Source organism: Hylaeus volcanicus, chromosome 4, assembly GCF_026283585.1.
Source record: "Hylaeus volcanicus isolate JK05 chromosome 4, UHH_iyHylVolc1.0_haploid, whole genome shotgun sequence".
NCBI lineage: Eukaryota > Metazoa > Arthropoda > Insecta > Hymenoptera > Colletidae > Hylaeus > Hylaeus volcanicus.
In genome coordinates this window covers 30,522,397-30,538,326 of record NC_071979.1, presented here as the reverse complement: position 1 = coordinate 30,538,326, position 15,930 = coordinate 30,522,397, and the positions used below count along the sequence as shown (strand labels likewise).

At 37.9% G+C, this 15,930-nt stretch overlaps 4 protein-coding genes across 10 annotated transcripts; 1 reads left to right on the top strand and 3 right to left on the bottom strand.

The window, feature by feature from the left end:
* Window positions 1-727: 727 nt before the first annotated feature.
* LOC128875354 (tubulin alpha-2/alpha-4 chain-like) lies at window positions 728-3,777 on the bottom strand. Of its 2 annotated transcripts, XM_054120872.1 has the most exons (6): window positions 3,219-3,777; window positions 2,874-3,118; window positions 2,574-2,801; window positions 2,168-2,426; window positions 1,941-2,093; window positions 1,567-1,824 (listed from the first exon to the last, which is right to left on the bottom strand). In XM_054120872.1, the coding sequence occupies exons 2-6, from the start codon at window positions 3,107-3,109 to the stop codon at window positions 1,567-1,569; spliced, it is 1,134 nt and encodes a 377-aa protein (XP_053976847.1). In that variant the 5' UTR covers window positions 3,110-3,118; window positions 3,219-3,777. The 2 variants fall into 2 exon arrangements, with proteins under 2 accessions (XP_053976846.1, XP_053976847.1); XM_054120871.1 differs by having other exon boundaries at window positions 728-1,824; window positions 2,874-3,777.
* A 155-nt stretch (window positions 3,778-3,932) lies between these two features.
* LOC128875355 (nuclear receptor-binding factor 2-like) lies at window positions 3,933-6,060 on the bottom strand. The gene is made up of 3 exons (XM_054120873.1): window positions 5,620-6,060; window positions 5,181-5,437; window positions 3,933-5,117 (listed from the first exon to the last, which is right to left on the bottom strand). Exons 1-3 carry the CDS (start codon window positions 5,641-5,643, stop codon window positions 4,640-4,642), a joined length of 759 nt encoding a protein of 252 aa, XP_053976848.1. The 5' UTR covers window positions 5,644-6,060; the 3' UTR covers window positions 3,933-4,639.
* A 432-nt stretch (window positions 6,061-6,492) lies between these two features.
* Window positions 6,493-7,482, top strand: LOC128875356 (probable 28S ribosomal protein S26, mitochondrial). Its single transcript, XM_054120874.1, has 2 exons — window positions 6,493-6,916; window positions 6,999-7,482. Exons 1-2 carry the CDS (start codon window positions 6,672-6,674, stop codon window positions 7,414-7,416), a joined length of 663 nt encoding a protein of 220 aa, XP_053976849.1. The 5' UTR covers window positions 6,493-6,671; the 3' UTR covers window positions 7,417-7,482.
* Window positions 7,483-9,910: 2,428 nt separating this feature from the next.
* On the bottom strand, window positions 9,911-15,370 carry LOC128875353 (mothers against decapentaplegic homolog 4). 6 transcript variants are annotated; one of them, XM_054120865.1, is made up of 12 exons: window positions 15,182-15,370; window positions 14,908-15,111; window positions 14,664-14,812; window positions 14,302-14,581; window positions 13,861-14,118; window positions 13,220-13,360; window positions 12,816-13,001; window positions 12,561-12,734; window positions 12,242-12,496; window positions 11,886-12,167; window positions 11,676-11,806; window positions 9,911-11,599 (listed from the first exon to the last, which is right to left on the bottom strand). In XM_054120865.1, the coding sequence occupies exons 2-12, from the start codon at window positions 14,972-14,974 to the stop codon at window positions 11,519-11,521; spliced, it is 2,004 nt and encodes a 667-aa protein (XP_053976840.1). In that variant the 5' UTR covers window positions 14,975-15,111; window positions 15,182-15,370; the 3' UTR covers window positions 9,911-11,518. The 6 variants fall into 6 exon arrangements, with proteins under 6 accessions (XP_053976840.1, XP_053976842.1, XP_053976841.1 ...); XM_054120867.1 differs by having other exon boundaries at window positions 12,816-12,974; XM_054120866.1 differs by having other exon boundaries at window positions 12,816-13,004; window positions 13,861-14,103.
* Between the last annotated feature and the right edge of the window lie 560 nt (window positions 15,371-15,930).

The following is a 15,930-nucleotide window of genomic DNA, read 5'->3' as shown; positions in this document are numbered from 1 at the left end:
AACATGAAACATGCAATTACTGGTTCCGGAATCGGGAAACGACGGCCAAGGCGGGGATCGTCGATCGTTATATCTCGCGGACAAAGTTCAGGTAACGAACCGAACCACTAGCTAACCGCGTGCAAGAAAATATGTATATGTTTAATCTTTACGGTGGCCAACTCGATACGATTTAGCCAATGATCAAACAAGTAAACAAATAATACTCGCGACGATCACAATTTTCGCATACCTTGGATTTTCTTGGAATCGTCGTTGAATATTTTTCGATTTCAACGGGTTCTAACCAGTCGTACGCCAAGCACAAATCATTTCTCTACGATTGAGAATGACATTCGCAAACGAAAGTTGCTAGGTGGTATCGATTACCGTTACATCTTCTTTTGCGATCGAACGACAAACAACAAAGGGAAAAGAATAAAATAATATAAGGAAATAAAATCACATAATAGTAGTTGAAGTTTACGCGTGAAAGATAAGATTGCAGCCAGCGGTCATTTGGAACGATCCTGTCTTTGCTGGGGAGCATGGTCCTCTTTGATTGTCGAGCGATATCGTTGCACCGTGACTCGCGTTTCTTGCTCGAGATAACATATTGAATATCCCGGAATCGTGTATCGGGACAAAGTTCATATTCGAAACGTCGTTAAGAGTCTAGAACGAGTGATTCGAGAGTGATCGGAAACCCGATGTAATCGTCCATGTTAATATTACGGTGTATACCAGTGGTCAAATAATTATCATTAACATTCTGTCCTTTTATGAAATTGCTTTATTAGCGTGAAATTAATTTTTGTTACGAGTAAAATCAAATTTCGCAATGCAACGCACCGCAACGCAACGCAAGTACGGGCTTTCGCGTGAAATCCATCGAGACTCGATGGACGCTGTTATCGGCAGCCATTAATCAGCCATTAATCAGCCAACCCGTTATCGAGATTACGGTGTGCGTTGCGAGAATCGGATCAAAGATATTTGTTATTGCTCGTTTCCGCGAGTAGAGCGCATGGTCCCGGTAGACAGACGCGTGATTCGTTATCGATACGGTCGTGTGCAGTGCGGAAACAGTGGGAGAACCTGACGAACGCAATCGTTCCAATTGCGCGACTGGTGCCCGAGAGTCTACTACCGCTGGTGCCCTCGTGTCTCGTGCAATCTTCCCGCGACTCGATCCGATCCGATCCGATCCAATCCAATCCGATTCGATTCGATTCGAATCTTTTTCCGTTCTGGTGCGCGACAATTTCTCTTTTTCAAACCTCCTTCAACCGTAAAGTCAAGAAAGGAGAAATGGAAATATTTTCGTTCCGTCGATATATTCCGTAAGCCTTCTCGATAGTTTCGTGGTAGAGATACCTATACGTACAATTACGATCCTCGTAAAACAAGAATTAAACGAATCAAAGTTTCCATGGAAAATGTTGATTGTTACTAAAGTTTGCGATACTCGATCTCTCGGAGTCGATACCGAACCTGTTATACAGATAGGCCGCTTAAGAGTCTTTCAACGTTCGCATATCGTGATCCCGAGAAAATGAACGAGCAGCGAGGAGTGCCAGTTATCGATCACCTCTCGATCTCTTCGTAATCATCGATCAAAGTCGCTATGTTGTCGCGAGCTTCCCGAAAGACACTTTCTTCTATACCCTCCTCCACGTAATGGTGCATAAAGGCTCTTTTCCGATACATCTGGTCGAATTTACGCGCGAGCATTCTCCACGAATGCCGAATAGCCGTATTGTTGCTAATCATCGCCACTGTTCTCCTCGAGTTCGCTAAATCACCGCCAGGCACAGACACGGACGGTTGATAATTGATTCCTACCTGAAAACAGAATCGTTAACATCGTTGGTAAGTATATAGCAGTGCAATCGAACGCATCTTTGATAATAAAAATGTGTTTCTGTTGATCGTTTGATAACGACACGTGTAGCGTATACCTTGAATCCGGTCGGACTCCAACTGACGAATCTAATCGACTTTTTCCCTTTCAAGGACGCAATCGCTCTGTTCACGTCGTTCGGGCTCACGTCCCCGCGGTAAAGTAAACAGCAACTCGTGTAAGCTCCCGTGCGTGGATCACATTTTACCATCTAACAATCGAATAGACCGAGTTGAACGAAACGCAAAAACCTCTGGGTTCCAAAGTTTGTTCGAGAGTCGGCACCTGATTACCCGGTTCGAAGCAATCGCGCGTGATCTGCTGCGTCGTTATCTCCGCATGCATGGCTTTTCTAGGAGTGGTTAGCGGTGCATACGTGGCCAAAGAAAAATGAATTCTAGGATAGGGTACCAGATTCGTTTGCAGCTCCTGCAGGCTCATGTTCACCGCTCCCTCGAACCTCATCGAGGCCGTGATACTCGAGACAACTTGAGCTTGCAATCTGTTCAAGTTGGTGTACGTTGGAGACTCGACGTCCAACTTTCTGCAAAGAAAACTCGTCGCGTAGCGTAAACCTCTTCTTGACGAGAACTACCGAGTCGTTCGCTTAGCTTTCAAACGTTAGATTTCTGTATAGATGCGCCGAAAGACCGACAAATAAGAAATTGGTTTCGACCAACGATTCTCGTACCTTGTGCAAATATCGTAAAGAGCTTCGTTATCGATGAGAAAACAACAGTCCACGTGGTCCAAGCTACCATGCGTGGCGAAAATCGCGTTATAAGGTTCAACGATCACGGTGGAGATATTAGGAGCCGGACTAATAGCAAAATCCAACGTGATCTTCTTCGGATAGTCGTACGTCAGCCGTTCCAGCAATAATGTACCGAACCCACCACCGGTACCACCGTTCACCGATCTACGAAACCAAACGTATAACAAACGCGTAAATATTACTTAAGGATGAAAAGAAATTCAACATTTTGCTTACCTAAACACGATGAAACCGGTTGGTCTGGAACACTTGTCCCATGTCCTGCAAACACGATCCGCGACGAGATCGATCGCCTCGCGGCCGCTCGAATGATATCCTTTGGCAAAGTTGTTGGCCGCGTCTTCCTTTCCGGAGATCAACGACGCCGGAGAAAAGAGATTCTTGTAAGCACCTGTTCTGATCTCGTCGATCACCGTGGGTTCTAGATCAACGATCACCGTACGAGCTGTCATTTTCCTCGTCTGAAAATTTCATTTTCCTCCATAAGCTGAAATTTAACTCGTTCGCACATATGTAGTTCACGCATTCATAGCCGGCGCTCCAGCTGACGCATAGTTCCACCTCTTTCTGGGAAAACGACCCTCGGGCCTCGAAATTATCGAACGCTGACTAAATCCAGCAACTGCGACGAATGCCTCGACAGTTCCTACCATTCAAACAAATTCAACAAACACGCTTACATCTGTCTCCGCAAAAAATGTGCAGAGCGAAGTATCTTGCGTCCGATAACCCGGACGAATGCAGCCATTGGGTAATATGCCGTGTTCCAGGCAGAATAATTCCCAACAGGCGTTTGCCACTTGTGTACCAGCCTGGCCTATGAAAATTGTTATTATTTCACCCGATCGTTCCATCCTGCTCCCAGTTACAAATTTTTCCGTTCGGTGCTCATTTACGATGTACGATTTATGATTTATGATTTATGATTTACGATGAACCGACATCGATCCTTTCACGGTATGTGCTTCGTTTCAACAGTCACACGGAAGATTTTCTTCGTTTTCAATCATTTTTCAGAGATTTTTATTTCTTTACTTTTTACGATTCATTTTTCTATATCACCCGAAACCGATTAGGTTCACTTTTTTTTTTCCATTGAACCTATTCATTTATCGGAGTGTCAAATTTGTTACTTGATCGATGACGTTTAACGCGACACTGAAAGTGTCTTATTATAGTCGGAGTGAAATCAACTGGTTGTCCAAAGCCACTTTACTCGAAATAGTCGAAAAATACGATTATATCGAATCCACGAGTAAGAGGTAGGAGGAAACGTTACTTTCAACCAACTTTTATTTTCCAACATTTCCTATTATACAATCAAGTTTTCCAATCGCTTCATATGTGCTTGACGATATAACGTTTAAACAAATCAACCAACAGATAATCGTATTCTGTTGAAATCACGATAGAGAAAGATTACATACATATGCTATACAACTCCGCCAAGAGCATATATTACTTTTACATAACATTCGCTTCTGCCTAAAAATATCTTAATGGCAGTATTTTAATCTAGAAATCGCTTACTCTTATTTATTATATACACGCACACATAGACACCTACTCTTAACAGATTTCACGCGCAAACAAAACGAATGAATACACGTTGCGACTACGTAATATCTATAATCGATATGTATTTTGATCCCTCTGCGTAGCATCGCCTAAGTAACGATACGTTCGAGTTCGAATACGCTACGGTGTCACATATTTGTCTGCTTTCGAACGATACAAGACAGCAATTGTAATACACTTCGATTTCAAAATTATCTACCCAGAGATCGAATAGTAAACCAATTCCATCGTTAATTTTTGTACTATTACAAATTCGATTTAATTTCGTAAACGATTAAATGAATCTCGTACGTTATGGAAGATTTGATTTGATTCGATTCGATTCGATTCGAACAGACGCAGACGCAGACGCAGACGCAGACGCAGACGCAGACGATCTGTTTCGAATAATACCTTATGATATTTTACGCGGACGTAAAGTCAAAAAGTGGCATTTCGAGAGGAGTTAAAGGTGGCAAGGGTGCAAGATGCGAAGAATGCGCATTATCTAATCTGGTCTCGTCGCTCGGACTAACGGATACAGCGTGCAGTTGGTCCGTCAGTTGACGCACCTCCTCCTCTTTAGCCTCTAATTGACTGAGCAAGCTGCCAATGTGACAACGTAACTGGCAATTCACAGTTTTCAGCTCTTCGATGACAGTGCCAGTATCTTTTGGATGTTTAAAAGCCTTATCTTCGTTATTTGGTAAAGAAATCAAACTCAAAAGGCTATCTTGCTCTTCGATCGTTCTATATATAGCTTGACGCAAAGATCCGTCAATCTTCTCCGATGGCAACTCGGTTGTATCTTTCTCTAATTGCTTAGGTGCCTGTTTACTAAGAATTTCACGCTGCTGGTTTTCCAACGTAGCTTTGTATTCTTCGTATTGCGCTTGTTTCATTCTATAAAACGTTTTAGTACGTACTGTCTAATTCTACGATGGGTCATCGAGTATTGTTACTTACCTAACTACAGCGGCTTGTCTCTTGTGATAATCGCATTGAAGCGCCAAAGATTCTAAAGTGACCAAAGAATGGAACGAGGCAATCGTCGCTGGACCAATCGAACCGGATAAACTGGAAGTTTTTGAGCAAACGTAACCAGGTTCCAGTTGCGCGTAAGCTTCTCCCAAGAGGCTGGCCACTGCTTCGTGACACTTGGCTGCTTCTTCGAATCGCCCCTCTTGTAACAGTGCTTCGGCTCTCCTTTGCCTTTCGTGTGCCTTTAGTAGAAAAATGTATTACGTAGACGTTTACACGAACAAATACATCAAAACTGTATAAACTACGGAGCCTATACGATAAAAAGGATGAAAGCCAAGAGTTAATGGATGACTCTCGATAAAATCACATTCTTAGTCCAGCATAACGATAACACAATCGAGAAAACTTGATGATGGCTTACCGCGTTTAGTATAGAAGACTCCATGGTTCATCAGCGGATCGAACGACAAAAGAAAAACAGAAACGCAACATGTAGGTTATGTTCTTCGATTGCTGATTAACGGCGAATGTACCGATCGAGTCTAAAAACCAGCTATCTTCAAACATAATTCAATGGAGTTGTTTCGTTGATAAACGAAATGCTAACACCTAGTACAGATACCAATTATACATAAAATCCCAGACAATGTATAATCTATATAATAAACTAATAATCCTTTCACAAGCATTACAGGCACCAACTCTTTTCGTATAAGAATGCTATATTTATTTAAGAAAGCAGTCGCTCCTATCTGCTCCTATATATTATATGTACGAATATCCAGAGTAATTCAGGACTGCCACATCATGTGATTCGTATGGTTATACGTATCCATCATCAATCAGTTGTCATCAGTTGTCATCAGTTGTCATCGGTATCCATCGCATTAATAGTTAAGTGGCTTAATACCAGTGGCGCCATCGGTGGGAAAATGCCCAAGTTTGTAGTGAAAATGGTTCTCGCTATTGCTCCTAGATGGCGCAACTAAAGGGTCGATATTTATTGCTGCATTACATATGTACATAAAAGCAGTCATATATCTTATTTATGCCTTTATGAAAAAGAAAAAATAACCATCCATGAATTAGGGACGACTGAATGATTCTGTCCGCTAGAGGGATTCCCGATTGATTTACCATCTTTGTTTTGAGTTCTATACACCTAGTAAAGTGTAAACTTGTGCAAACCCATGTAAACTCATGTAAGCCAAACCTTCGACAGAGCCATAAGCGTAAGCGACTAAGCTGAAGTCAGCTGAAATAGGCGTAAGGCGTAACTACGGACATATGTATGTAGAAGAACATAGAAATTTAGAACTATACAGTAATACGGTAACTGACGGTAACAACTGGTAACAACTGTTCAGTGCTGTTGAGTCCGAGTGGTCGTTGTATTATGAACACGTATTTTACGATGTAATACAATCTTGTACATTATTCAAAAGACATAAATTGTTACGTAAATTAAAAACAATGATACGAATGTCGACGATAATGGCTAGTAGTGTATTAATGATACGAAATGTAAGCGCCCACGATCACTTAATATTAAACGGACCTTACATTCAATGTGTAAGATGGAAGAGAAAGCCGATGTGGTTACCTATAGCAAAAACAAAATTGTTTAGAATTCCGGTAAAACCAGTCATACCTACGGAAGAAGTAGAAGAACTTAAACATGTAAACTATCATTACAAAACGTATATGAGATCTCTGCGGTATGTGATTAACGTACAATTTAATACCTATATGATAAAACTGCGATATATTTAAGACAATGTGACATTTTTTTCATTTCAGGCATTATTTCATTACGAGGGAAGAAGCCAATAAGGTAGAATTCGATCCTGTTTCTGTAAAAAAAATGGCAGATGAAGAGTTTCTGAAATGTAGCAAAATAAACGAAGAATGGAACGCACAAATATCCGTCGAACGAGAACAGAGGCTAGCGCAAAGTAGAGAAGCACGCGTAAAAGAAATTATAGAAAAATTAGCCGCGAAAAAGGAAAGAGACTTGATCACTCAAGCTACAGTAGATGCAGAAATCAAAAAGGCGAAAGAAGAAGTTAAAACATTTATTACACTTGATAATATAGATGAAGCAATTGAAAATGCATTGAAAACTGTTATAGATCACAATGCTGCGATTAATCTTGATGGGAGCTTTTATACGGGAAATCATGAAAAAACTAGAGAAAATGTTGATAGTACTATGTAAATTATATAATAAATTACCTACATATTAAGTAGCATTTTCTTTTTTAATAAACAGAAATTTATCGCACGTGTATCTGTATATTTACTTCTCTGTCGTAAAATTAAATCTGATAAACCTTTTCAATTTGCAGAACATGTTTATTGAAAATGATCGTATGTTATGTAATGAATTTTTAATATTTAATAACAAAAAGTTTGTAAACGCATCCATTCAAATTGTTGTTACCATATGTGCTTTACAATACAGTGCACTGGTATTGGGTTAACTATTTCTAATTTCGTAGCCTGTTTAATCATGTCGTTACAGTTTATATTCAGCGCGTACATAGACAAATTTTATTTCAACAATGTAACGATGGGTTGTCGTTGTACAATTTTACAAATGTGCAGAATGTCTTATGTATAGAAATCATGTATAATTTACCTGTGTAGGTGATAACCACAGGTATCGATTTACGGTTTGTATCATTCTTAGTTTTGTGGTATTCACCAAGACGATGCAACTCCAACACCATGAAAATTTACACCTGAACGACATTACGTTTGAATGTACGGTTAAAAAATGTTTACACGCGACTCCATTTGCATTATGTATCGCCACATATTTGTGAGAGCACGACTTTTGCATTTCGTATGTACGTATTTGTTATGTATCGTGATGTTGTATGTAATATCGTATCATCGGAATATATCTTTGGTTTAACCATACGTAATTCATTTGAAAGGAAATATCGATGACAATTAGATTGCTGTTTTTGAATGAAATTTCAAAAGCCTCGATAATTCCAAACATTTAAACGGATGTATGTTATGAAACAATTTATGTTCGTGTAACTGTAGCCGGTAACTTCTGCAAAAGTTTAGTAGAAAATGTATTAATATGTTACTTTACAGGTAATCCTTTAATTCGTACGAGTAGTAATGGTAAATATATAATTCTATTCTGATATTTATTGTACGTGCTCGTGTATAGGTTCCTAAAATTTAAGAACAAGTCTTTGAGTCTCAAGATCTGTAATTAACAACGAAGCCTCACACTAGAATACATCGTTAATACGTACACCTAAAATTGAAACAAAATGAATATGATCGGTAAATAGTCGTAGGACACAATTAGAGAAGACCAAATAAATTTAATGATTTTTTTCATTCGGTTCAAACTATTGTACAACAATATATAAAATACTCGATAATAAAATTATGCGGAAAATTTACGTTAAACGATTGAAGCATAGGCTTCGTCATTGATTTTGACGCTAAGCAAATTGGTAAAATTCTTATATAGCAAGTTATACCGTATAGTTAGAATGATATCTTGATAGAAGTGAAAGAAAACAGTAATAATTCGAGAGTATAGTATCCCTTATTGAATTACAGTTATCGGTTTTTTAATCGTTAACATAAGTTACATAGGCATTTCATTTACAACTATCAGCTATGGTATCTTTGACATGAAACAGAGCTATTGCACTTTGATACCAATTCTAATATATGTTATATGTACGAAACTATTGTTCGAAGGCATTGATAAAATATCGTATGAACACCTTTGCAGAATAATTTCTGTTATAAAATTTCTGAGCTTTGGATTATACTTCGTGTATCAGTTTCTTATCTCGTATGCGTGCATCGATGATTTCTACATTATTTGTGAATGCTACAATTGATTTTAAACACATCGGTTTTTGCAATACACATCACGTTCTCGCATACATTTAATTCAGCTTAATGTATGTACTTGTAGATATACAAAATTCTTTCTCTGCTCTGGATCCCGTAAAATCTATGGATTTAGGACGTAACGAAACATCACAATTCAAATGTGTTGCATCCGCGATTCATGAGCTTTGTAAAAAATAGGATTTATAAAAATTCTTATACTTGTTCGTTATTTTGTGTATGGTATGTATGAAAATGATGGCACATATGTTTTTAAAGCGAAGTTGGTGGTAAAAGTATGCTTAAACGCGATTTTTTATCTTTTACATATTTGAACTCTATATCCTTCCTTCGTTTGGTATGGACAGAAAATCCATGGAAATAATGTTCCATGTATTTCATTGTTAAAATTCAATAGTGGTAAAATTTCATTTAATCGATAACGTTACTCTTTGTTTTATCATTCGTTAAAAAATGCACATTCATTCTTTATTTTTACTATAGAAGTATACCGTACAACTTCTCTACGTTCGTATTCACCGCTCCTTTCGCCTGGGCTGTTTTTCCCATTAAATTGTGTTTTGTTTTTTAAATGTTTAAACGTTTTCAATCACGTTTTTGTCCCAGAAAATGGTACGTAACTTTCCACAGCGAAAAGAACAAAACACGTTACGATAACTGAATGTTTGCTTAATCGAGATTAATCAATTCTTTACTGGTATTATAGCGATGGTAGGTGGTATGCTTATACATACAAAATTTCACTCGACTTTGCGTCAATGAAACTTATCATGATTAGGAATAGTGTAGAGAAATGTAAGAATAACATGAACACAAACAGCTGAATAATCTTTACTCAATTACAACAAAGAAGCAAGAATTTGGAATATTATAAAATGTGCATCGATCGGTAAAGACAATCGGAAAACTTTCTCGTTTGTCTAAAATAAATCAAGAGAAGATAATATCTGTTGCATACGTATTCGTATGCATACGTACACGAATAGGTATAAAATTTGGTCAACTTTTTCTTTGTATGATAATATTATCAAATATAAGAATATTTTGTACGAATATAGAATAATAAAATGATTGGTAAACATTAAGTATAATTATTCAACAAGTACTACATGGTAATAGTAGCAACATTGGTAGTTGATAAGAGGGGAGACAATTGAATTTATATAGATACACTACGATAAAAACAGCTCTTCCTTGATTTTTCAAATACTACAAAATTCCATTACATTTCAAGCACTTTCAAATTTGTCTCGCATCCACCAACTACGCTAATAAGTATAATAATACTAACTACAGAATCAATTCATGTCTTTAAAGGAAAAGTAACGTTAAAAAGGAAAGACATGAAATATCATTATTAACCAAACATTGCAGGTATTTGTCTAATGATACTTTTTGGTTGTAAATTATAAAACAAACGAAAATAAAGAAGGTTATTCTAACAGCACAGTATCAAGCTACTGCCAGTACAACTAACAAAAATGTAGTAGAACAAACAAATGATTTCCCAATACTTTATATACTTGTCTTAATATTCTTGTTCCCAATAATGTTTAACTATGCAAAAATTTCTTATTAGAATATCCGTTCAACTGTATTCTACCAAGTATTTTCCCTTTGATAATATACAGTTGTAGAACGGTTTATAGAATATTTATTGCGTAATGCTACGTACTAATGTTGTCATCTAACAGTACTTTGAAACATGTTGCGCTCTTAGAGAACCTTCCTACTGTATACAACAACACATAGACAATCGATGTTCTCATTGTTCGTTACATTCAACGTAAACATTGAGCTTAAAATTTGTCACTGTTTTTTTTTTTAAGTAGGATCATGTATGTCAGTTAATCTATCTTACAAAGCTAATCTCAAAAAATGAGATTATGACTATTAACGTTTCCGAAAGTATCACGTTTTTACTCACACATTCTGCTGAGTTCACCAGGCCATGCCATGGAAAATGTATTTTTCTTTTTTTCTTGATTCGGATACGGACTGCCTATTAAAATAGAAGTCTTTCATCCTACCTTTCTCATTTTCTTTTAGATGCACTCCGTTCTTCTTAGAAAATAACTTTCAATAACGAAAAATAATATTTCCTTTGCATAACGTTTGTACGGTGACAGTAATGCAAGGCCGTGGCACACATTTCATTCGACGTGGCAAATCATGTGTGTAAAATATATAAACAATTTCAGTGAAACTTCTAAGCGACGCGTATCTATGTTTTTCTTATTCAATTAAAAATTTTCATTGTTTTCATTTGTTGGTGATTTATCCTAAAAATTTGTAACAATACCACACAGTATCGCGCATACGCGCGCGTACGCATTTTATATATTTTGCACACTTGACGCAGAGTCTGTAATAATGTGATGTCTTTTTTTTCTATTATATGTATTATCCAAAGTTAAATAAAATTATTCAATTCCCCGTGGACCATCAATTGGCATAGTGTGTAAAACTTCATCCAGTAATTGAAGGGCTCTATGTAAATGTACCTGTACGAAATCAACAAAGTTTATTGCTTGGTAATTTTAAAATGCAAATAAGCAAGTCAAATGAAATTGTTTGTACCTCTATCCAGCACGGAGTTTCTTTTATACTTTGCCGTGGATAATCAGGACCCCAACCTTTTACAAAACTTAAACGTAAAATACAAAGTCGTCGGAGATCATCTACACCTATACCAGCAGCAGCACTAAGACCTGCGTCAAGTTGAAAAATGAATAATGACAAATTAAAATGGTATTAATGGAATTTGAACAGCAACGAAAAAGTACGTACTTTTAGTAATTGGTGCGCCGTGCGTCAAATGACCTGCTACAGCAGCAGCTTGTGCTGCAGCTGCAGCCTGAGCAGTAGCGGCCTGTCCTCTCATTTGTTTATGACACTGTCGTAAATCGAAGACTTTAATATATGCGGAGGGATAAATTTTATGCACTGCGTCACCGGGTGCACGACCTGCTTCTCTGTCTAAATAATAAGACTGTACAAAGACGCTATGTTCGCTTTGACATCTTAACCAAACGTCTCCTTCGCCCCTTAAATCCAACACAACTCCTTTTCCTATCAAGATAATAGCAGTATAATAATTGATAATTTTATGATAATGGGGAAAAAATGAAAATGGTGGATAATACCTATGTGAAGACGTGCTTTTTCACTTTGTTCCGTTCTGTGTACATTGCTCAATGCTCCTAAACAAAATCTATTACCGCCGCTTGGATCAACGTATCCATCGACAGTGACGGTAGGGCAACCGCTGCTCACTTTAAACGTTTCGCCTACTTGAGTATCTAATTCAAAATAACCAACAGAACACCAATATTCAGGTGCTGGTTGCGTAGATAGTAAACCACCAATGTTTCCACCTACTTCGCCGCCGTGACCACCCCCTACGAAAAATTGAAATTAGCACGTTATCCGAATGAGAAAATATTTTTCTTCTCGTAAACTCACAATAAGAAGTAGGATGAAGATGTCTATGATCTGGAGGTTGCATGCTCTGAGTATATGTAAGAGTATTGGCTCCGGTCCACTGTGGCGCTCCTGAATTGTAAGCGGCTGTGCCGACTGGAAATCCATTTGGATGATGAATATGTACAGGTGAGACGGGAGAGCTTTGGCCTTCGCCTATTAATGAAATCAACGCAAACAATGAATTCTAACGGATACTTGGCGGTTAAAATTGCGAACAAAGATAGAGTAACATACCCAACGATGCTGCTAATGCATCAACGGTTGCAGGTTGATTGAGATCTTGAGGAGGCGTGTTAGTCCCATAAAAAGCTTCGGTAGATTGTCCCTGCGAAGGACTGAGCATTTGTGCACCGTTGCCTCCACTCGACGTACTCAACGACTGCTGTTGGCTACCTACGGTGTGACTCATTGGATGTACTACTGCTGCAAAAGCAAATGTAACTCGTACACAATACAGGCAACACAACACAAAGTATCAATTATACTCAAATTTTGTTGAGAGAGCCTGAAATTAATTACAGCTTGTGATTTTAAAGACTATTACAAATTTCGACGAAACTAGCGATAAGCAACAAAACGTAATCAGCAATAGACAGAAAACAATAAGAATATAAAGAAGCACTCTATTATATACGTACGATGATGAATGTTACGTGTCGTGGGATGATGTGGTGTAGGAATCCAGGTTTGCCTGGGGCAATTATTATCGTCCAATTTATTGTGGGGGTTACCACCATTATTCCCTCCCCCATTACTGCCAAACATACCCTCACCACTAGCTGTGCCAAACAACAAAAGGGAAAAGAAAGAATAAAGCTAAAATGAAATAGAATTAGCAACGCAAAGTAATATTTAACGAAGAAGCAGTATTTAAGGAAAAAAAGAAGAGAACAAAAAAACGAATTTGCAAGAAAGAAAATGAAAACCACCTGATTGTCTATAATTGTAACGGCAAAGCTTTATTCGTTTATATGCTTTTGTGCATCGTTTAATATTACGGGATCTTAGACACAAACATGCTTTGCTTTCGAATAAATCAACACACTCTGTATACAGAAATACATTGACCAACAAGAAATTAGAGAAAGAGTATATAGAAAGATCAGGAAACTGTCCTACTAAAACATTTAACATATGAACGTTACTCGATGAAACGACTAAAAATTAAAATGGATACATTTAATTGTAACATATCCTAAGTGATCGTTATAGTGCAGAATCCCCATAACGGATAATTAAACTTATTAAGAGAAAAAAGTAAAAAAAAAATTGTATTTACTTGGATTAGGCGGTGTTAGGCCTGGTATAAAAGTTTGCTGAGACGATTGGGTGTTATTAGAAGAAGTAGGTTGAGCAGGTGGATGATGCTGAATGGTTTGATTCATTTCTCCGTCAACATCCATCGCCGATCCTACTGCTCCAGCTGCTCCGTTTCCTCCACCACCGACCGAGTACTCATCTTTGACCAATCTACCGCCTGGTCCTACGCCTACTCCGGATTGTAGAGTTAGCCCAGACAGGTCTGTAAAGAACGGGTCTGTGCGGGGGAAACCAACCCATTCCATCATACACCAAGGCCACAACAATAAATCATTTACACTTATGGTGCTACAAATGAATTCACGGAAGCTTTGCAAAGAAATAATGAAAGAAAAATAAGTTGAAACGAAGCGCATGATCTCGCTAAGAAAGAAAATGAAAAGTATGTTTAATGACATACCTATGCCAGGAGATACAACTCTCTCATAGTGATACGGATTTACGCATACGGAATCACATTTTAAGTCGAAAGCAAACTGGCAGTATTTGACATGTTTTAATTCGTTCTTGTGTAAATCTGGCCATCTCCAAATTCGTGCATAAATAACGTGTGGGAAACCTTTACGACCGGCAACTTGTAGCCTACCGTCTAAAGTTCTCTGTATCGTAACACATTTACTGGGATGCGCTCCATTTGTAGTGATAGCTGTTATCAAGCTATCTAATTCATCTCGTTTTTCCTAACAAATAACGCACAATTTATTTAATAAAATTCAATGAAATTTTTGTGCGTAATAAATGGATCGAAGGAACGATAGTCACTTTAAGCTTCTTCACCAAAGACTCGATGGCACGTTTGCTGAATCCTTCGCTTTCGCCACCTTGTCGATGACACATTAGCGAATGTACTATACTTAAACAAGCGTCTGCACTAGTTGGTGCACTCGGAGTGATACCAGTCATTTCTCTCACTACAAAGAAGTATTTATGATTGTAAAAATATGCATGCATCGAGCAAGTACAACAATTTTACGTATAGACAAAAATTGACATTATCAAAACTTACACTCTGGATTAGGTTGCATTGGGGGCGAGGGATACAGGTGACCTCCCCCGCCCGCCAATCCAACCATCTCTGTGAAAGCCGTGGCGAATACCGTTCCAATTCTTCGATTGAGACACTATTCTTATCCTTGGTTTCGGCGTTGAAATTTTTATGATTTAGCATCTAGCAACGATCTGTTAGCCATGTGTCGCGGACGTGGATTTGCTGAAAGTGGGAAACAGTTAAACAAATCGAAGGTAATCGATTATGAAATATTAATACACAGAAAAGGAACCTTATCAGTGGCGAACTAATAACGAGACGGTTATGCACGAAATAACCTTAAGAAAGTCGCTTTACGGTGACGTATCGTGAACTGACAGTTACTTCGAGTAGGACGCTGCTAGTTTTTTTTTCAGGAGGTTAGATTGAGTCGTTGCGACATCGGTAATAGAACTTGGTACTCTAGTGTTTAACTTGTACGATGGTGAGGCGACTAAAGCGCCAAACTATAATGTGCCGCAACTTTCAATGTACGCGACTTTTTCTATCATTTGTATATCGTATCATTGTATCGTTGTATTACATCTCATTTATTCCTCTCTATAGATATAATAGATCGTATAAAATACACTTGTACAAGTAGAACTCATTGTTCAAATTTTTACCTATCTTTTACCTGGTTTCTCTCTACGCTCTACTTGAAAACCGAACGTTAGTAAATGGGGTTGAAATCGAACAATGATCAATACGGAATAATATTCCAAAGGTCTCGATGAGATTACGCATTGCATTGGATCAGATGTTTTAGTCAATTTTCCGTTATCGTCGGATCTATGACCATTTCATTAAGAAAATATTACTCGATGCTATTCACAGACTTGTTACTCGTCATGATGATTGTCATGTTTCCCTTAATTCGGGATTGATCGTTTAAACTTCCATGAATAAAAGTTACGATTGTCATGTATCGTATATTAGGTATATCATGGAACTGGAGGTTGTGACTATAATACCTAACTCCTATCGGAGGGTTGTAAAAAT

What these genes read in the sequence shown, in the direction of transcription:
- LOC128875354 (XM_054120871.1), bottom strand. Translation starts at nt 3,109, where the DNA reads ATGACAGCTCGTACGGTGATCGTTGATCTAGAACCCACGGTGATCGAC. An exon ending in CTTTACGATATTTGCACAAG is followed by an intron (nt 2,427 to 2,573) that starts GTACGAGAATCG and finishes TTTTCTTTGCAG; the next exon opens with AAAGTTGGACGTCGAGTCTC. An exon ending in GGAGTCCGACCGGATTCAAG is followed by an intron (nt 1,825 to 1,940) that starts GTATACGCTACA and finishes TTCTGTTTTCAG; the next exon opens with GTAGGAATCAATTATCAACC.
- LOC128875355 (XM_054120873.1), bottom strand. Translation starts at nt 5,643, where the DNA reads ATGGAGTCTTCTATACTAAACGCG. An exon ending in AGTCTTCTATACTAAACGCG is followed by an intron (nt 5,438 to 5,619) that starts GTAAGCCATCAT and finishes TTTCTACTAAAG; the next exon opens with GCACACGAAAGGCAAAGGAG. An exon ending in AGACAAGCCGCTGTAGTTAG is followed by an intron (nt 5,118 to 5,180) that starts GTAAGTAACAAT and finishes AACGTTTTATAG; the next exon opens with AATGAAACAAGCGCAATACG.
- LOC128875356 (XM_054120874.1), top strand. Translation starts at nt 6,672, where the DNA reads ATGATACGAATGTCGACGATAATGGCTAGTAGTGTATTAATGATACGA. An exon ending in ACGTATATGAGATCTCTGCG is followed by an intron (nt 6,917 to 6,998) that starts GTATGTGATTAA and finishes TTTTCATTTCAG; the next exon opens with GCATTATTTCATTACGAGGG.
- LOC128875353 (XM_054120864.1), bottom strand. Translation starts at nt 14,974, where the DNA reads ATGGTTGGATTGGCGGGCGGGGGAGGTCACCTGTATCCCTCGCCCCCA. An exon ending in AATGCAACCTAATCCAGAGT is followed by an intron (nt 14,813 to 14,907) that starts GTAAGTTTTGAT and finishes ACTTCTTTGTAG; the next exon opens with TGAGAGAAATGACTGGTATC. An exon ending in AGTTGTATCTCCTGGCATAG is followed by an intron (nt 14,119 to 14,301) that starts GTATGTCATTAA and finishes TCCCCCGCACAG; the next exon opens with ACCCGTTCTTTACAGACCTG.